This window comes from Hyperolius riggenbachi, chromosome 4, assembly GCF_040937935.1.
Source record: "Hyperolius riggenbachi isolate aHypRig1 chromosome 4, aHypRig1.pri, whole genome shotgun sequence".
Taxonomy (NCBI): Eukaryota; Metazoa; Chordata; class Amphibia; order Anura; family Hyperoliidae; genus Hyperolius; species Hyperolius riggenbachi.
In genome coordinates this window covers 198,489,844-198,512,028 of record NC_090649.1, presented here as the reverse complement: position 1 = coordinate 198,512,028, position 22,185 = coordinate 198,489,844, and the positions used below count along the sequence as shown (strand labels likewise).

At 40.7% G+C, this 22,185-nt stretch overlaps 1 protein-coding gene across 5 annotated transcripts in view; it reads left to right on the top strand.

Moving 5' to 3' along the window:
- The window catches only part of TP63 (tumor protein p63), a 212,365-nt gene that overhangs the window by 104,539 nt on the left and 85,641 nt on the right, over window positions 1-22,185 (top strand). For 4 of the 5 annotated variants that reach the window (XM_068281209.1, XM_068281208.1, XM_068281210.1 and 1 more), the window contains exons 1-2: window positions 1,224-1,430; window positions 15,756-16,010. In XM_068281209.1, coding sequence (XP_068137310.1) covers window positions 1,245-1,430; window positions 15,756-16,010 — 441 coding nt within the window. In that variant the 5' untranslated portion in view covers window positions 1,224-1,244. Of the gene's footprint in view, window positions 1-1,223; window positions 1,431-15,755; window positions 16,011-22,185 lie in introns of those variants that run through there. The other variant, XM_068281212.1, reaches the window with a different exon arrangement.

The window sequence follows — 22,185 nt, the reverse complement described above, 5'->3', positions numbered from 1 at the left end:
AATCCGGCCCTGCTAGCTGGCGCCTCTTCTCCATGACCCGGCAGCATGCTATGGATGGAGGATGTAGACGGAAGGACACATGAGGGAGCGTACTGGCCGGACATGTGGGTTTGCTCCTCTGTGATGACCCTGTAAGGGCCCTGGGGGACCACTACTAACTTTGTGTCAGACATGGGGAGACCATCAGCTGTCTCTGGGGCTCAGGGATTAACCTAAAACAAAGGGGCCACGTCATGCTGATATCTTGTGGAGGGGGGAGGGGTTTGGGCTTTGACGCCTAATGCTGAATTACATTTGGAGATGAAAGTCAGGGGGGGGGGGGGGCATGTGATTTTTGCTCAGGGCCCCATTTTGGCTAGAAATGGCCCTGTCTGAACACATACATTTAACCGTCAGAGCATCTGCCCCGTGTCACATGTCAGATTAGCTATGCATGAAGCGTATAAGGCACTCTTGTAGGCATTCCCATACATATATTATTGTGATAGGGTGTGCTTATGAGATTTGATGCAAATACTAAAACTATCTGGCTTCAGACAAACAGAAAAATATTTTCTAATGCAATTCACTAAATTGTATTTCAGTAAAATATGTTATTTTGTTTTCAAGGAAGGTGATGTTAGAGTTACACTTAAAGCCTGTGCAGGGTCTGCTTGATCAGAGTTTATTTTTTTCCATTTCCGCTACATATTCTTCTGGCACTTATCTATGTCTGACCAGAAATCACAGAGGAGCAGTCCTGACAAACAAAACAAATAGTTTCAAAATGTTTGTGATTAAACAGAAAATGATTGTAGTGCATCAAAACATGCGTCCCTAGACAGCTTGATGATAATTTACATTGTTCCATCCAGATGTCATGTTGTTCAATTTTTCCTTGTTTGCATATAATATTACTGCATTTACCAAATATACTGTCACTTGCACAGCTGCTCAGCTTTGTCACATACAGAATTGGCTTATTGGCTACCCTAATGTAAGGGACTGTGATGCCACCATGGCTATTCCACATCTCAGGTCGCCCATCTCTTCCCTCTGCAGATGCCTGCAGTCCCCATTGTCTGTCTCTTTTGTGAAGAGCTGAAGGAATTTTAACTACCTAATGAGATGGGAGAGGCTGATCCCATTTCAGGTCTGGGTCCAAGGTGGAACTTTTGACAGATTGGGCAGGTAAAGGGAAGACACTCCGCCCACTCCTTGCCTGAATCCAGGTGTATATATACACAAGCTTTTAAATAAATGATATGACAGAGGAAGGGAGAGAAGCTTACTTGTTACTGGGGACCTTTTTAAAACAAGTTGTAAATAGCTGGGGACAGTTGGGGGGCGCACAGCTTAACCTGGAGCCTGAAGATAGGACAGCATCCCTGGCTCACTTCACCGCAAAGATGTTGTACCTGGAAAATAATGCCCAGGCTCAGTACAATGAGGTAAAGTATTGTTATCATGTCACAGAATATACTTATATATTATACATATAATATATAAATTATATATATATATAATTTTTGGACATAGAAGAAAACATTTGAATATCTTTGAGACTTTAATTGATTTGTATCATATATATATATATATATATATATATATATATATATATATATATATATATATATACACACACACACACACACAGGCACACGCAAACACACACACATATACTGTATTACTGTATATTGATTTTCCATCCAAGCAAGTGATTAGAGTGTTCCATGCATCAGCAATAACATGCTATAATATCTACAGTGCACATAAATCTTTTCATATTTACCACTAAATGTATTACGTGCAAACATGTTCTATTTGTATTATCATATTGTACTATGTTAATGTATTTCTTATATTGTGCATCCATAATTAATAGAAAGAGTAACTGTATCTGGTTACATATTGCAAAAGAATGACTTGACATTCCTGAGGGTAACAGTAAAAGTGCAGCAGCAGCAGCAGCTGCTACTTGTGTGAATGGCCCACATTGTATGGTATTGTGTCACAAGACAAAAAGTGAAGTGTTTAGATTACAAAGCTCTAAGAAGTGCATTTAACATATTTTACAGCTATTGTTGTATAGGAAATGTTTTCCTTTCTGCGCTGTTTTTGAAGTATGCCGGATCTGATTGCAAGATTATTAAGAGTCCCTTTTCAAAAAGCATTTTATTGATCTGGAAACACTCCAAAGATTTGTGTGTGGATTGTCGGCGGTGACGGTGTTTGTTCTATAAGCAGGTGGCAAGAGAGATGTGGCTGTACAGCGTAATGCCGCAGTCACTCTGTGAAGGATTGCTTTAGCTTTTAATGAGGTGTTGAGTGGCAATAGATTATTTACTTTTGCTTTGGCTCTGACATATAGCAAGGCTTAAACTCCAACAACTATCAACTCTCTGTTTCTAAATTTGGGATTGGAGTACCCATGTAAATCTAGTTTACCTGGGATATTTGAAAAAACAACCTTTGACATTATTCTAGTTTGATAATGACAAGTTCAACTCCAATATGGAAATGTTGGCTGATGCAAGAGAAATCTCCATTTAGGGTAAAACAGACTCTTCTCTTCAGGAGCGAGGATGGCAGACTGTAGCATCCATTGACTTACCTGTGATGTGAAGTTTAGTGTTTTGCGATTGTATTTGTGTAAGTTGTGCTTGTTACTTGCTTTATGCTAACACAGAAGCAGTAAACGACGTGTCACTAAACAGCATCCATATCACAGTGGCCATTGTTTGGCTGACCAAAGTCCAAGTGAGGTAAACTGTGCTCATCAAGTGTAGTGTGTGAAACCGTTAGGAAGGATATCAGTGCTACACAATCTATGATAGTTTGTTCCTTTATGGAAAGGAGGTTAATTGGAAGCTCCATCAGGTCCCTTCCACACTGCTTGTGTGTGTGTTTTTGCGTATGCGCTTTTTTTTTCGATCTAAAAAAAGTCATGTATGTTTTCAAACTTGGGGTTTTGTGTTTTTTCGATTTTAAAAGGGTAGCATGTTGTACTTTTTTGGGAATATGCATGGTTTTAAATGTTATTGATAGCGGTTAAAAATACAAACATGCCTGAAAAGGCGCACAGAGAGAAAAAGAAAACATTAACGCATACACAGGTTGGACGTGTGACAGAGCCCGTTCACCATCTTGTTCGCTATGCAATGATTCCAGCGTAAAATCTGGCAACTTGCGCCTTATCCCCAACATAAGCTCGATAAATTACTGATGAGCACTCAGTAAACTGTGTGAAAATGTTAGTAACCTATAGCAACCAGGCCTACATCATATTTTACTGATTTGTATATGGATTCTGATAGTTTGCTCTGAGTAATTGCTTTTTATGTCAGTGCTTTCTGCACTGTCCAGGTAGACTGCCTTTGGAAGTGCCATCAGTATACACTCTGCACTGGCTTTCTGTCTGCCCGTCGTTGACAAGCCATTTTATCTATCTGCATCTCTTTTTGTTAATCATTTAAATAATTAAATGAAGTTACTTTTTATGCCTGGCATATTCGTTTCTGTTAAGTTGAGCTGCTTTTAAACCATTGTAAGTGCAATGTTATTAAAGCACAGAAAGAGAAGAAATTAGCTACATTTTACATTCTTTAAAAACTGGTAAATAAAAAGATGTTGGCGCAACCCCTGCTAAGAAGTTGGGCTAATTGTAGAAGATGAGAGGAAGGAAAGGATAAGAGTGTGAGATTAGAGTAATGGTGTCCAGGGGGCTGGGAGGAATGGAATTTGTGCCTGTCATCTTCTCCTCCACCCCCATCTTTTTCCAGTCTCCTAGCCCTAGAAAAAAAAATAGTAGATAGTGCAAACAAACCCGTATGCATTCTGTGCTGCCTTCATGGGGGCGCTCATGTTGTTGTTTCACTGTTCAAAGGAAAGAATTACAGCAAATTGAAACTATAACTCTGTCTATCCCCGAAGTCCTTTCAAAGTTATATATATATATATATATATATATATATATATATATATATATATATATATATATATATATACATACAGGAAGTGATGGAATATGACTGACGATATCTCCACTACAGAAACAGACAGCAATAAGAGTCTTCCAGAAATTTCAGCTTTCCTTCAATTAAGAATCATCACAATGAAACTTTCGTTTAATGGACTACTGAAAGAACACTTCTGACTGGTTGAGACAGATAATGCATTTAGAATATTAATGTCTGATTGGCACTGGCTTAGGAAATGAAGGTATCTCTACTGGGAGAGCAAACTGCAGTAAAAGTATTCCAGAAGTTGCAGTCCATAGTCACGTTATCCAAAATTCATAACAAGGTTTCAGAAAAAAAAAGATGATTACAAAGAATTGTCATGGACCAATAAAGTCATTACACCAAATTTTAAGTCATTTTAAATCTGCCATTTCTACGTGATTTTAAACTCTCTTTCACCATTTGAAGAATACCAAAAATAGAAGGTTTCATTTTTTGCTTGGATGCAGGCCTGGCTCACATTGGCACAAATAAACGGTCTGTTTAGCGGAGCTAAATGGATCGGATCCTAATAGAGATGAACGGATCCTATGTCAATCAATAGGATCCGTTCACATTGCTCCATCAGAATGGATGATCCGCCATGATCCGGCAAACAGACCGCAAGTTTGGGAAGGCTGTGATAATTTCGGAGTGACGGATGTGCCGCATTGACCATGCACTAATGGAATGGAGCAAAAACCGATGCCAAATACTGATCCATTTCACAGATCAGTTATTACACAACTGAGTTTTTGATCTGTCCAGTGTGAAGCAGGCCAAGCTACATTAAGGAAAGTGCATTTCAATTTAGGATAGTTTTGAAGGTGGTTTTGAAAGCATTTTTAGTTTTTGCTGATGTCCATGTTTCCATCCTGGAGAGATTCCTTCACTTCATGTGCCTAGTTGAACTTAAAGATCAGTTCTGATTGGTTGGTGTGAGAATTGCACTTAGAGTATTATCATTTTGTTTTGTTTTAGTTGCCCAGAGTGGGCAGCTAATCCTCTGTGGTGACAGGCAGCTATAGAACTAAAGTAATCTACATATACATTTATGGAGAAGATATGTATTTCAGGCTGCTCATGGCATGCTAGTGGGGATTAGTAAGACATACAATTAGGGAGTTCTTCGTCATATGCTTAAGGCTTAATTCAGAAGTTATTTTTTCTTTTGTGCTTTGTAGAATTGTCTTACACTGTAAAAAGATATCATATGGTTCACTGATGCTTCCATTTGGGACTTACTGATAATACTATGACGGGTAGATGATTCTTTTTTGTCACATCCTTTCATTTGTTCAATCACAGCTTGCTTCATGATGGTCTTGGTCGTGTAATCAGGCAGTCTTTAAAGTGTGCTAGAGCAGATCGTGGAGGGAGTTGTGTATGTGGGTGGGTGTCTATGGGTGAATTGAGATGGTGCTTTGAAAGTGCTTCCTTTTTATTATGTGTCCAGTTATGGGAAACGCCTGTGAATCCAAGACACAGGTGGGGAGATCCCTGGAAACCTTTCATCTGCATTCTCCTTATTCTTCTGTAGTCTGTTTGTTGATGATGCTTCACTGCAAACTGATAACTGTCCTAGACGTTGTCACATTTGTAAACTTAGCATAGTGACTTCCTTTTCTTTCCAAGCTGCTTATTTTCAGTGTCAGACAAACAACTCTCAAGTTGGTTATATGGTTACAGACATGAGATGATTTTTGACAATTTGCATGTCTGTGTATTTCACAGACCTCTGTAGACACCCCGTGATCAATAGATCTTATGTTAGAATTGACCAAACTTTCACTGTTGTGAGCCTCTAACAAGGTCAGTGGCAGGAACATTTCAAAAGCACAATTGCACTCTCCATCTATGCCCATATGTATCAATAACTATTCTCCTGAACAGTGGTGTAGCAATAAGGGTTGCAGAGGTTGCAACCACATTGGGGCCCCTGGACCAAAGGGACCCACTAGGGGCCCTCCTTTATCCATTTTTTTAAGCTTTTCATTGAAGATGTCCTTGAAAGGTTTTGAGGTTTCATTCTAATAAAGTGTTTGGGGGCCCCATCTAAAACTCACACTGGGGCCCTTGGCTTCTTTGCCACTCCACTGACAACCATCATTAAATGTCTACAAGTTTCCACAGATATTCAATGGTTGTTACTAAAAGTCGAAGGTCGTCCTTCTTCCCCCCTTTATAGCAACAGAATGCGTTGCTAGTCTGGAGTCTAGTGATGCATCTGTACATTCTGGAGTCTAGTGGTGCATCTGTACATTCTGGAGTCTAGCACCCTCGGCACCAGACTATTGCCCAAGGGATTGGGTCCTGATCCCTGCTGGGCAACAGTCCTTAGCACAGGCCAGGTGATGATGAAAGCTGTCATACAGAACTTTTTCCAAATAGCTTTCAATTACAATGAAGATGAACCTCTTATTCAGATTTACATTTCAGCCATGTGTCTACTCATGTGCGCGGATGTGTAAAGTGTTTATGTATGTGGAATGTGCATGTGTGTACGTATGCTCATGTGAATGCGTGTGTAAAGTGTGTATGTATGTGGAATGTGCATGTGTGTGTATGCTCATGTGCGTTTATGTGTGTGTGTGTATGCTCATGTGTGTGTGTGCGCACGCGTATGAATGGGAAGTGTATGTTTGTGGGGACTGCTTTATGTATATTTGTGTATGGTGTGTGTGTGTGTGTGTGTGTGTGTGTGTGTGTGTGTATAGGTGTGTGTGTGTGTGTGTGTGTGTGTGTATAGGTGTGTGTGTGTGTGTGTGTGTGTGTGTATAGGTGTGTGTGTGTGTGTGTGTGTGTGTATAGGTGTGTGTGTGTGTGTGTGTGTGTGTGTGTATAGGTGTGTGTGTGTGTGTGTGTGTGTGTGTGTATAGGTGTGTGTGTGTGTGTGTGTATATGTTTGTGTGTGTGTGTGTGTGTGTGTGTGTGTATAGGTGTGTGTGTGTGTGTGTGTGTGTATGTGTGTGTGTGTGTGTGTGTGTGTATGTAGTTTGTGTAGCGTGTATGTGTATGTACTATGTGTGTTTGTGTGTGTGTGTATGTATGTAGTGTGTGTAGCGTGTATGTGTATGTACTGTGTTTGTGTTTGTGTGTGTATGTGTATGTGGGGGGGGGCTGCTGGTTGGGCAGCTATATTTGTACTGTGTCTGGAGTTGGGTTTTAACACTATGATCTATTAGTAATAAAATACAGACATCAATATAGCAAAGGCACTTCGCTGTATTAAAACTACTTTAATGGTCAGTGAAGTATGGGGACACAAGATTGATCTGTTGATCGGTGTCATCTCTTGGACAGTATTTCAGGGGAATGTTTATCTGATGAGTGATACACTACATTTCTAAGTCACAAAGACGGAACCTTTTCTAAAGAAGACTTGTCGCTCTAATGTTCATGTAACTTAAACTTTCAGTTGTGCCCTGCAGGTACTTTTCTGTGACATGGAATGTGCGCAAGAGAGTCTAGTCTTTGGCCTTTAAATTCCAGCCCTGGAGGCACTGAAGGTTGCAGCAGATATACCCACAATGAGAAAACAACTTAAGCCTGCCAACTAAATTTATCCTGTGAATGTTTCAGCAGCAGATGTAATTGCTTTACACCGATGTGGAAAAATGAAAATTTGATTAGATCTCCAGTTTTTTGCAGTCTTTCCAATCAGAATCAGATCCATCAACACAGATCATTTTGCTTTCTTAAGTAAATAAGAAGAAAAAAAGTATTTTTTCTAGCCTTTACTTGTGAACTGGTAAGAGGTTATTTGGGTATTGTAACACTCCACTAAAATGCTCCACCCATTAATGGAAGCAGGAATCCCCCCCTAAACTCTGTTCTTAAAGTTGACCTGAACTCTTGCACAGGGCAGAGGGGAAAACATAGAGAAATGCACCCTGTATGTATTTAGAGAGTTCTGCCTTTCTAATCCTCCCTCATCTGTGTCTAATCACAAGTTGTAATTTGATCTCCCCCTGTGTCAGCTGACTGCCACATCAGATAAGCTCAATGAAAGCTCAGAATGATAACAATATCTATGTCTGCTTCTCTGAAAGCAGGAAGTAGAAACACTGCAGATTTATTGTAGGATTTGTATCAGCCAAAGAAATGTTTTTCTTTAACCAGTTCAGCCTATCTGGACAACTATGCTCATCCAGATAGGCTCTGCTGCTGCTGCTGAGCGGTGCACGCGATAGCGCATGCTCCCACCGCTAGTCCCCCGATCAGGGAATAAGAATATAATTCCCATTCACCGATCTAAGTTCCCCGCATAAAAAACGACGCTCTCTAATCAGAGATCGCGGTATTTCTGCCCCCCAAAACGTTCCCCGTCTTCTTTCTAGTTCCTGGAAGCGTCATCGTATGCTTCCAGGACTTTTTTGACTGTGGTCATCTTGTGGCCAAATAGTAAACTACACCCACACACATATTTTATTTAACAATTACATTATTTTATATTTAAAATTAGCTGGTTCCCTCCCACACCCAAAATTACCCAAATACATCTTTTAATAAAAACAAAAAAACAATATTACAATAAAAAAAACAAAAACAACACAAATAGCTACCTAAGGGTTTGAACTTTTTAAATATGCATGTCAAGAGAGTATATTATTATATTATTCTAAATTATAAATAAATTGTTAATTGTAAATAGTGATGGACGCAAATTGAAAAAATGCCTCTTTATTTCTAAATAAAATATCAGCGCTATAAATTGTGATAGTGACATAATTTAAATGGTGTAATAAGCGGGACAAATGGGCAAATAAAATACATGAGTTTAAATTACAGTAGCGTATATTAATGTCAAACTACAATGGCCAAAAACTGAGAAAAAATGATTTTTTTTTCATTTCTTTCTTAATCTTCCTGTTAAAATGGATTTAGAAAAAAATAATTCTTAGCTAAATGTACCACCCAAAGTTAGCCTAATTAGTGGCGGAACAATTAGATATAGATCAATTCATTGTGATAAGTAGTGATAAAGTTATTGGCGAATGAATGGGAGGTGAACGTGGCTCGGATGCATGAGGTTTTCGACACTGTGGGGCTGAACCGGTTAAAGGTTATTATGCTGTTGTCTATCTTTTAGAGCAGAGGGGAAGTTCTGAGTTTAGGTACGCTTTAAGAGTAGGGTTTCTCATGTGTAGCGTAATAACTCATGGAGAAAGGTGATCACTTTGAACAGGTGATGAATTAGTAAGCACTGGTATAGTGATAGGAAATGCAAAGCTTGCAACCACTCCTGAGTCTCTTTAGGGACCTCTTCATCTGCTGCTTTAGCTCTTCTTGATGCTTTTAGTAATGGTAATCGTTAATAAACTACTTCTCTCCAGCTTGTACTTACACCTCTTTTAAACTGTGGGTGCCATTGTAAAGCAGGTCTTGCCCCATGGCTCAGGTCACAATCATGCACAAATGAAGGATGTGATCACTGCAAATAAGACCCTGGCGAGTCTACCAGCTGATCAACTTGATCACATGCTCTAGTCTAGGGGCAAGTGCAGTAACAGACGTTTATGATGACCTACACCCTTCCAGCCATAATAAATAACCCAACTGTCATGTGAATTCAAAATGTACGTTAAGCTAGTTATATTTACATTATGGCAGGCAAATTGCCACATTGTCATGGGGCAGGATAATCACATGGTGCAGATTTACTATACAATTCATGTTTTGTTATTATGCCACAATAAGATATTCTGTGGTACTGTAGGTAAATGTAACCAGCACTGCCTCAAAGGACCGTTTTCTAGAATCATGCTTCAGTTGGTGTCACAGTGCAGCCAGTTTTCCAATAATGTAAATATTCCCTCCATCCACAGCAAAGCAGTGATTTGCATTTATTGGATGCAGAGCTGCACTGCACCTAAAGCAATTATCTTCTAGATTCAGGAGTTGGAAAGGTCAATGAAGGGTAAAGTTAGGAATCCTAATATTACATTATACACTTTAGAGCTGTTTAGGCTAGGATCACCAACAGATCAACAGATAGGTTAGGGTGAGGCATTGTTGTAAAGATGAATTCTGAGGTTGGGCTTAGGTGACATGTTAGACTAGGGTTTGAGAGACGTGGTTAAGGTCATGCACAAGGTTACAGTTAGGGTTGTTGGGAGAGGTAGTTTCTAGTTATTGTCCAAGGTGTGAGAATGTTAAGATTAGGCTAGGTAGAGGAATCAGTCATCAGAAGGCAGAAAGAATATAGAGATTTATCTCAGGCGCAGTTAATTGGTGCTAAAATACAGGTGCCAAAACCCAGAGTATGTAACATACTCACCACCATTCATAAAGAGCATGCTCACACATTGCTCAGCAAAAAAAAATCAAAAAAAATATTGACCTTCCATATACAACAAATGTTCAGAATAAAGGTAATATTCTTCAGTCAGTGAAAATGAATTTTCACTGGTTAACATACTACTCAATTCTCAAGTGAAGCCTAGTACACACATCCAATTTCCATTGACCAATGATTAACCAATTTTATCACTTCCATTTAGTATGAGAGCTTACCTACACAATCTGCTCATAGTATTCGATATCTGTTGACCCTCATACTACATGGAGATGGTAAAATTAATCAGTAATCGGCCAATCACAATTGAAAGTGTGTACCAGGCTTCTGTGGAGTCTCAGCTCACACTGTACAGAATATATACCTCTTTGTATGTTAACCGTGCTGTTTAATTGTCTCAGGTTTAATGCATATTTTTTTGATAAACTGGTGATAAAACCCTTTTTAAATTGTTCAATCAGTGAAGTAGTTTACCTTATGAAATGATAGCTGAACGTAGTGACACTTTTTATTTACATTTCATCTGGAATTGAATGTAAATTGTAACTCTGATCTCTTTCATACAACGCTTACAGAAGGTGAAGGGTTACCAAGATGCAGACACTTGTTTATTCTGTCACAAGATCTTTGCTCTTGAATTTGTTCAGGCTCAGACTATGAAAGTTTCACACTTCCTGCCCCCAATACTCCTGCCTGTCTTGTTGACATTTCCTTTGTTAAGTGAGCAATGTGAGAGCATCAGATGCTGGCCTCCTCTCAGCGGGCATCACGCTGGTCTGGTCTGTGGGCTTTTCATCCATCCTTCCCTAAACCGTCCGAAACACAATCTCTGGGATTCCTCTGCACTGCTGACTTTCAAGTCCGTGCCAAAAATGTCTTTCTCATTGCTCTAATGCTATGCAGGCAAAGCTGACGATGTATGACTATTTATTTCCACCTGTGGGTGCCTTTTAACACTTCATGTTTTTGTACATTTTCATGAGTGTGTTGTCCTAACAATTTGTGATGGGGGTATACACATTTAAAATATCATGCTGTAGTCAAAAGAAAGTCTAACTAGTCAAATCAATGCATCCTCTGCCCTAGACATACCCTGTGTAAATGCCTACCCTGCGTACGTGTTGCTGCACTGGCGCATGCGTTGGGCGCTGGTTGGTGCACTAGTTAAAATATTGATAATATACATTACTGATATCTTACTATGCATCTAACCAGCTTCCATTCTCACTTGAACGCTCCCCTCCTAGTACCCAACTAAACCCCCACCTAAAGCCTAACACTAACCTCCCCCTCCTAAATCCTAACACTAACCCTGGCACCCAAATGGCCGTTAGCTGTAGCCGATTGTCTATGTCTACAACCATTATTTCCTATGTAGTAGCTGATCATCTACTATCTGCATTGGGCGCCCCAATTCACAGATTGAGTGCCCGATTACTGATAATTAACACAGGTGTCTATTAGATTCTTGCTTATCCCCGCGTACAAATGACCTGAACCGGCCTACCCTTGTTAGGCATTTTCTATTTATTATATTATAAGCTCATAAAGTGATACTAACACAACACAACACAACAGGATAGCACAAGATATGTCTCCATGCCTTCTTCTGCGTGGGAATCATTCTACAAAGTATGCAGACATCAGTTCAAGTAAACCTCTTTAAAATGTGTCCGATTATTTATGAAGTAAACATCAGGCCTGACTTGTAAACTGGGCTCACCCCTTCCTCCCTCGCTAAGCTGCTTCTGTGGGTCAATTATCATTACTTCAGACATTGGTAACAGTGTTAGTGGGCACCTATTTAGTGACACAATTGGCCTTTAGGAGCAGTGGGGTCACAATTTATGATTCAGACATGAGCATGCAGGTACGGGCAGATGTGAACAAGGCTGCAGAGTGCACAGACGTAGAGCCTTGGTAATTTCCAAGCGTGCGGGCGGATACGGGCGCAAACACGCACATCAGATGTGGTTGCTTAGGCTGGCATGCGAGCGGGTGGATGCGGATGAGGCTGCGTGTGTGACTGGATGGAGCCCCAGACACAGTATGCACACTCTAGTGCCCATTTTTGAAATGGGCATAATTGCCTAGTAGTACCATAATGGACCAGTAGGCTGGGAGTTAAAACCCATTGTCTGCAGATTCATTGTTGTGAATTTATTTTGAATGATGTAGAACAGTTTTTCACAAGCTTATGCTCAGGTCCCACAATCCAGGCATGTATTGTAGATGTTCACAGACACAGGTAATTCACATTGCTACAGCATTCCCAGATAGCTCATGGTGACCCAGAACTACTAGGAAAGTATAAGGGGCTAAAAGAGACCAAAAAGTAATTCACATTGCTGATACAATGGTTAATAGTCACCTGTGTGAGGTTACCCGGAAAACATCCAACATAGGAGGGACATGAAGACAGGTTCGTCAAATAAAATGATTGGTTTTCATTAAATTCCTCATGAATACATGAGCTCAGTGACGATTAGATGTGCACTGATTTATTTTAAACTGTAAGTATTGTACCTTTTTGTGTATATAGTAAAGAGGAACACGTATGTCCCAATTCAATTATCAGTGAATCAACCATAACTGGAAGTTTCATTTAGCTATCTTTACCATCATATTCTATAACCTTTTTTTTCTGACTGTACACTTAACTGTTTACATTATAGTGCAGACATTATTACATTATTACAGTGCAGACTTGAATTTTACAGATAATCCGTTTTTTTGCCATCTGTCGTGTAGCTGGGAGTGCCTTAGTGTTCCCTTTTACACCTCTGATCTCCTAATCTGCTGTTCAGTTGTTCCTTTTGAAAGCAGTTTTATGAACTATGGCTTCCTTGTTTGTTTTACATATCTAAGCAGTCAGACTGGTTCTCCTGATTGTTAAATTTAATGTACATCATCTTCAGATGGCAGATTAATGGCCATGGTGTGTTGGGTCACTTTCTTCTTTCATACAGGCTTGTTGGAGGCTGTTTTCTCTCTGTTCTGTAGGTAAAGAGAGAGGCCCATTGCACACCGAGCGGTTTTAGCAGCGATCCGCCAACCGCATCCGCCTGTGAAAACGCTTGGCTAATGTATTTCAATGAGATGGTGCACACCAGCGGTTTGCGGTTTTTAGCAAACTGCAAATGTGGCTCCTGCTGAAGAAGTGTTTCTGCTCCAAAAACCTCTAGCGTTTTCAGGATCTGCTAGCGGTTTTGGTGTGCACTGGGCCAGAGTGAGAGAGAGAGAGAGAGAGTGTGTGTGTGTGTGTGTGTGTGTGTGTGTGTGTGTGTGTGTGTGTGTGTGTGTGTGTGTGTGTGTGTATATGTGTGCGTGCGTGCGTGTGTGTGTCCACAAGTGATGCTCAATGAGATGCATATAATTCTGTCCTATGTGAAAATGTAATGCAGATTATATGAAGCTTGGAACTGGACCAACTGTCAGCACGTTTATTTGATTGCCCAGTTCCAGCCTACATATTCTTTGCATGAACCTTGCATGTAAGCCAGAATTATTGCCAAATGCCAATGATTTATACAGCAAAAAGATGAATTTCACCTACCACCAAAATTTATGACAAAACTAGATTAATGCTGTGCCCCTTATTCTATGAAGCTCATGGTGACACATTTTCTGCTAAGCAGGCTATGTTCACACTAGTCAGCTGCAGGAAATGTGCACATTTTTATACTGTACATGTTTTGTTCAGTGCATGTTCATATGTGTAAAAATGTGTGTGCTTTCGTCTGCATTACTATAAAAGAAAAAAAAAACACACACGGTATCTGGAAAAAGAGAAGGGCCATAAAATCAGAAGAAGCTCATGAATTTATCATCATTACTAGGAATGTTGCAGTCTTCTTTTTTATAGTGTCCTTTGATGCTCATAGCTCCCTAGTACAAATGTATGTATACATTTGCATACAAATCTGCATAGCTCTGCATCAACTCAAAAAGTATTTGCATATCATTGACCGATGACCATCCCTAGTCAAGTCAAATAGCTGAGCCTACCGGCAGGCTGGAGGCAGTATTGGTATATTTTGTAACTAATAATTTTTAATAGCATTAATTACAAATACCATATTTAGTTAAAACCTGATTCATTGTCGGCTGATAAAGTATATTTTAACACATAAGGATTGTGGTGGATATAACTAATACATCACAATCTCTTTTGCTTTGGCAGAAATCAGAAGACAATGCGTATGATTTTAGCAGCTCAGAGTTGCTTTACATTACCTGCCATTTCCTACATATTAAAGCGCATTTATCGAATAAAGGCAGCAGAATTATAGAAAAATTACCGTTTTGAGATACAACACAAGGGCCCTTATATCCAATTCACTTTTTCCCCTAGGAGGTCATTTTTCATTCTCTGCTTAAAATAACTTTTCAGCATTCTGCAGTTAAAAAGGTATTGCAAAAGTAAATGAAAAAGTACTGTCAATATTTTTTTTTTCCTTGCTAATGGCTTTATCCATGGGTGATTTAAAAACCATTTCCAGTCATACATCTAAATGTCATTCTTGATTATGAAATGATACTTTTTCTTTTTGTAAAATGAAGCTTGTGCATCTAACACTCACGTGACCAGATAATGTTATGTAGAGGATATTTGTTTAGACACTGTAGGTGGGGTTTCAGCTCTTTGGATTGCATCATGCTGCTGTTCAACCTGCATGGAGAAAGGCTCAGCCTGAATACCTCTTAGCAGATTGGAGCTCATAGCATTGTGAAAGTCATTGGTGTAGGAAATATAACCAGCATCTAGGCTCCTGTATAGGTATTTTAACAGTGATTTATTAGACATCGGACAATCGCTTCTAGAAAACAAAAACAAGCTCTGCAGTAACGCAACAGACATTAAACATGCAATAACTTAAATAATCTTACATTATGAGAAAATACTTGCATATTATATAAACAAAAATGAGTGTGCACCGTAATAATACCACCATAACCTGTAGTTTTTGGTCTGTAATCATGAATTTGCATTCCAGAATTGCTGGATTACAACTGTTCTCATATAAGAGCACCAAATTGTCACATAAAAATAGTAGTACTTCTATAATGTCGTATAATAGACTGACACAATACACAAATCAATTTTAATTCTTTAACTGTGTGCTGCCATTGTTGAGTAGTCAACAGTAAATATGTTTTGAACTGTTTATCTTAATATCATGAACTCTAAGAGAAAGATGCATTGACTCATGCATGTTCTCTACTTATGAGTATCCTTATAGAGTCACAATGCATACACATGGTACTGTATATGTTTACATCCATGGAGGTACTGACTTCAACAGAAATATATTACTTTGATTAAATATAGGATGTTCAGTTCTTGATGGTAGATCCTCTTTCAACAATGCACTAGTTTACTGATACAGGAAAGTAGTTCTGAGCAAGTACTGAATATTTTAAATGGTCTACAATGTGGTTTCTCTTCCTCATTGAGTTTTTCCTTTTACCTTTAGCCGCAATACACAAATTTGGGACTTCTGAACAGCATGGAACAGCAGATACAGAATGGTTCCTCTTCAACAAGCCCCTACGCCAATGAGCATGCTCAGAACAGTGTGACCGCTCCATCCCCGTACGCCCAGCCAAGTTCCACCTTTGATGCCTTGTCCCCTTCTCCTGCCATCCCCTCAAATACAGATTACCCAGGACCACACACTTTTGATGTCTCATTTCAGCAGTCTAGCACAGCAAAGTCTGCTACCTGGACGGTAAGATTTCTATGCTTGCAATCTGTTTTATCCCCTTCAAATAAGGTGGTTGAGTTGAAGTTATATCTTTTATTTGATGGGAAAAAAGTCAATGTTAATCAACAAGGTATGGTGTAAAATGGCGAGAAGACCAAGTTCTCATTATTCTTGCAGATTTCATTGAATAAGTCGATAAAAGGTGCATCTTAATTCTACATCATATGCTTTTATTTATGATGAGAATTGTGGAATAATGGGTAATAATGCTACAGTTTCCCACAACTGAACATATCAATCAACTTGGGACGTTGATTCCAGTCTACAGTATAGGAAGTAAAGTGATATTGTGCTTCTGTTCACTTATCCACATGTTTTAATGAACTAGAACAGCATTCAATTATTTAAACACAGGAGTTACAAGCTCAGTGCAGAGAAAGCTGGACGCATCCGAACTGGAGATAATGTTATCCTGTGACACGTGCTCTTAATAATTGAAACCTTTGACTCGTAATAAAATAGAATATCTTTTCATTTATTATATGCGAACAGCACTGTGACAACGCGTTTCTCGGCGTGAAGCCGCTTCCTCAGGTCAAATGAGTGCCGGCTCCGAAGCGAGCTGTGTATAGGAGCGCCTATGTGCCGCTGCTCAGTCCGTACTGTTTTTAAACAAGTATACTTGATATTCTATTTTATTACGAGTCAAAGGTTTCAATTATTAAGAGCACGTGTCATTCGATACAAGCTCTGATATAACCTATACAAATTTACGAATTGGGTGCCTCCTTTCTTATCAATTTATATACTGTACCCCACCTAGTAGGGTTTTTCGTTCCCGCCTGTAGAGTGGGCCGAATATTTTTTCATTTGGAGTTGCGACCGATACCTAGCAAGAAAAGGCCGAGTGGGGACGGTATTTCCCCATCTGCGCTAATGAGTGGTTGCCTCTTTGGAGCAACCCAGACTTGTGAGTATATTTTCACCAGAATTATCTCACCCTAAACCCAATAAGACGATATCACACCAGATCGGGCTCCCGGTGGTCGGGTGCATTTTTGTTTGTGTTTCACCAATGTTATCCTGTGTTTACTTAACTGTATCAAGTGAGGAATGTGACACATTCTCTGCCTGTGCAAATTCTCCTAAACACAGACAGACACTCAGAAAGCATTTATGCCTTCAATACAAGATGCATAGAATTAGTTATGTATAAAATGCAAAGGCAGCTTTCAAAGTAAATAAGCTGAACTTTGGGAACTTACATTTTCTAAATGAATAATAATGCTTGTGCACAAAAGCAAATATGATAACTGTATGGGTTATAAAAAGTAAGAAAACACATTTTATTGAATATTTTGTCAGAGTTTAAAATCGCATTAATGGTACATTTACAAAAGTGGTGATAAAGTTAAAATACCAGAATTCTTCACGGTATTTGGTTCTACTGAAAACACCATTATTTCTTTGCACTTTTGTACTGATCACCACGCTTATAAAGAGTTGACCAGACCTGTATGCCTCTTGATAAGAGATCAATTTATTCAAGTGGTGAACACTTTAGGTGAACACAATCATTTTATTCAAGTGGTGAACACTTTAGGAGATAGTGTAGAGCAGTGGTGTTTGTTTCAAACCATTTATTCCATCTATCATCACTACTAAAATAGCAACAAGAGAGGGAGATGTAGCGGTGCATGAGTATGTATCTTCTCGCCGCGTTTGATTTGGGTGCAAGCAGATGCCAAGAGACGGCTCTCTCTGCACTAGGTGATCTAGAGCAGTGTTTCCCAACCAGTGTGCCGCGGCACACTAGTGTGCCGCGGCATGTTGCCCGGTGTGCCGTACAGGTCTGGCCTCTCGGCAGACCTGTACCTACTTTTAGGGTGCAGGAGGGGGGAAGTAGCGCTAGAAGGAGGGGCAGTGGAGGCAGCGGTGGGGAGGGGGAAAATATCCCCCCCCCCTCCCTCACCTGGGACCCCTCCTTCTGCCTCTCTCCCCCTCCGTTTAGCGGTGGCAAGTGCGGCTCGGCGGTGGGGAGGCATACGGAGAATTACTCACCACTTCTGCGTTCCAAGCGCCGGCAACGTCAAGTCGTCACACATCTCCGCCTTCGATGCCGCCCACTGTTCTTCCTGATTAGCGGAAGCACAGTGGGCGGTATTGAAGGCGGAGATGTGTGACGACATGACGTTGCCGGCGCTTGGAACGCAGAAGTGGTGAGTAATTCTCCGTATGCCTCCCCGCCACCGAGCCGCACTTGCCACCGCTAAACGGAGGGGGGGAGAGGCAGAAGGAGGGGTCCCAGGTGAGGGAGGGGGGGGATATTTCCCCCCTCCCCACCGCTGCCTCCACTGCCCCTCCTTCTAGCGCTGCTTCCCCCCCCTCCTGGGCATCTATACTGGGGGGAACTGTACTAGCTATACTGGGGGCAACTAAACTAGCTATACTGGGGGCAACGAAACTAGCTATACTGGGGGCAACGAAACTACCTACACTGGGGGCAACCAAACTAGCTATACTGGGGGCAACTATACTAGCTATACTGGGCACTATACTGGGGCACTACCTACCTATACTGGGCACTATGCTAGCTATACTGGGCACTATGCTAGCTATACTGGGCACTATACTAGCTATCTGGGTACTATACTAGCTATACTGGGCACTTTACTGGCTATACTGGGGCACTACCTATCCATACTGGGACTATACTAGCTATACTGGGGCACTATACTAGCTATACTGGGGTAACTATACTAACCATACTGGGGCAACTAAACTCCCTATACTGGGGCAACTATGCTAGCTATGCAGCCGCCCCCCCCCCCATAGCACGGCACTGTCCACTAGGTCGCGCAAACACCCGCGCCGCCGCCCCCCCCGCCGCCGCCGTTTCCCGGAGAAAAATATGGTCAGAAAGTGTTCCCCGGCCCGGAAAGGTTGGGAACCACTGATCTAGAGGAATATAAAAAATACATATCCCCCTACTGATTAACCAATTTCTCCCTCTCTGGACATAATCCAGGGTCTGGCTATTTCTGGCACATGAATACATGTACAAAGGGCGCCATGGTTAAATTATCAATACTATACTTTACTGTACTATTGGCAGTGATTGATTTTGATAGTAGAATATTTTGATATTAGAATATATCACCCAACCCTCTTTTCACACTGAACCTTCCTCTACCAATGCTCAAACCTAACACCCCCCCCCCCACCCCCGGGTCCTGCAATCTCCACCAATATTTATCACCTAACCCTATCTTATTCTCACAATAACCCCCCCCTCTAATAATGCCTTGCCCTAACCCCCCCTGCCGCAATATCCTCCAATATCAGCGTCCCCTTCTGCCGCTAAACATTCTCTTTGGGATAGCTGGCCCTCTATAAATGTTATTTATTGAGTGCTGACGGAGCCCAAATTACACAGTGGGCACCCCTATATCTGTAAATAACATTGCGTTTTGTACAGTGCCCATTTTACTGAACACGGTCCAGCAACTAAATTACATGCTTCCGAATAAACAGTCATGACTGGATAAATAACAGGTCGCTACTTCTAATGTAAGTGAATCAGGCTTCTGATCGTCCCTTTAGGGTACATATTCAGTACGGCACAGCAGATTTCCATTTTTCTAAGACAGATCACCAGGTAACAAAATCAAATAATTATTATTTTATTATTTAGTATTTATATAGTGCCTACATCTTCCACAGCGCTGTACAGAGCATATATAGTCTTGTCACAAACTGTCCCTCGAAGGAGCTCACAATCTAGTCCCTACCATAGTCATATGCTTATATTGTGTAGTGTATGTATTGTAGTCTAAGGCCAATTTATGGGGGAAGCCAATTAACTTATCTGAATGTATTTGGAATGTGGGAGGAAACCGGAGTGCCCGGAGGAAACCCACACAGACACAGGGAGAACATACAAACTCCTTGCAGATGTTGACCTGGGATTCAAACCAGGGACCCAGCGCTGCAAGGCGAGAGCGCTAACCACTACACCACCGTGCTGCCACTACGCCACCGTGCTGTTCCCATTTATATAATTTAATGAATAGGTATTGTACAGTACAATTTTTTCATATTGTCACTCTGTATTGGTTCCAGGGTGTCAGTGGAGGGGACTTATGTGAACTTAGCCACTGACTCACCGTCGGTTTACGTCATAAACTAGACACATCATATACTTTATATTCTCCAGATTATATTCACTGAATAGAAAGTTGAGTGTGTCTGACAAGTTCACTGACTCATTACTACAGTGTAGTTACTGGAATAATGGACAACATATAATTAGTGATGTATTATTTATTTCCTTGTGTATGGTGAGATAGGGACAGTGCTCAGATTCCCATGTGTGACACTCACATGATATCCTCCCAGATGGTAGACAAAAAATGAGACATCCGTGACTGAGCTACACCTGGAATTTTTGAGCGCTCAGTAGATAAAGTAACCCGCCCACATTCAGAAAGGCAAAACAGCCCTGAATTATTACAGTATTTGTTTTCAAACATGTGTCCTACATCACAAAACCTCTAGCAGAACCTGTTTAACATGACACAAAAATTATACCCATCAGGACAATACATAAAATACTGCAGTGGGTTGTGTTTTTACAATAATTAATTTTCCCACATCACATTTTAGGTACAGCATAAAGGAATTTACAAATTGCAGAATAGTAAGGTTCAGTAGTTACAAGTGGGCATTTACTAACAAATGGGGATGAGCAAAAATTCGTACAGTACGTTTTTAGCTGCTTTTCCAGTTGACCAGTAGCTGTGCTATGTGCTTGGCAATTTACCATCTTAAATACATCCTCCTCCTAGGTAAAGCTAATTAGCACATAAGGAGAGTATTTTTTCCCCACCCATCATTAAAGGGACACAGAGCAGTAACACCCCCCTCGAAATATGGACTTACCTGGGGTTCCCTCCAGCCCCCCATAGCCTGCGATATCCCCTTCCTTGGTCCCGCTGGTGGCTCCGGTGATCCGGTGACTTTGGCTGAAGTCGTGCGTACGCACCCATCGCGTCATCATGCTGGTCGTCGTAAGCGTCCTGCACATGCCCAGTTCAGCGAGAACCATGCATGCGCAGGACGCTTACGGTGACCAGCGTGACAGCCAAAGTTTCCGGATTACCAGAGGATTACCAGTGGGACCAAGGAACAGCTGAAAAGGATGCCGAAGGACCTCACAGGCTACAGGGGGCTGAAGAAAGCCCCAGGTAAGTCTAGATTTTTTTTTTGGGGGGGGGGGGTTACTGCTCAGGGTCCCTTTAATGAACCTGTACTGAGTAAAAATATTTAAAATAAACACATGAGGTAACTTCAAATGAACATTACATAGTTACCTTGCCATCAGTTCCTCTCAGAAGCTCACCATTTTCTTCTGACAATAATCCCATCCAGTTCTGACAATATTTTGTCAGATCTGAAATATATCAGTTGCTGTCAGTAAAATATCAGTTGCTGTCAGTTATAGCTGAGAGGAAAACGGATGTACCAGGTAATGTCCATGATTCCCTATGGCTCAAGTTGGCGATGTTACAGTTTAACTGTGTGCTGACCAGAAAGCTGTTATGAGTAATGGCTATTTTCAAAATGGAGGACGGAAAATTCCCTTGATCACAGTGAACAAACAGGACGCGGGGCAGGAGAAAGACACTGAGGAGTAGACTACATGGAAGGTAAGTATGACTTGTGTATGCTTATTTTGACTTTTATTTTCAGTACAGGTTTTCTTTAAAGAGGAACTCCAGTGAAAATAATGTAGTAAAAAAAGTGCTTCATTTTTACCATAATTATGTATAAATGATTTAGTCAGTGTTTGCTCATTGTAAAATCTTTCCTCTCCCCGATTTACATTCTGACATTTATTACATGGTGACATTTTTACTGTGGGCAGGTTATGTAGCTGTTCCTAGCTGTTTTGGCTGTTAGAGAGAGCTGTAAACAGCTATTTCCTGTCTGTGAACCTTGTTACATTGTAACAAACTGCCAAAAGTACCGCGGTCCCAGAGCTTCTTGTGGGAGGGGTTTCAGCACAAAATCAGTCATACAGCGCCCCCTGATGGTCTGTTTGTGAAAAGCATTATATTTCTCATGTAAAAGGGGGTATCAGCTACTGACTGGGATAAAGTTCAATTCTAGGTTGGAGTTTCTCTTTAAAGGACCACTA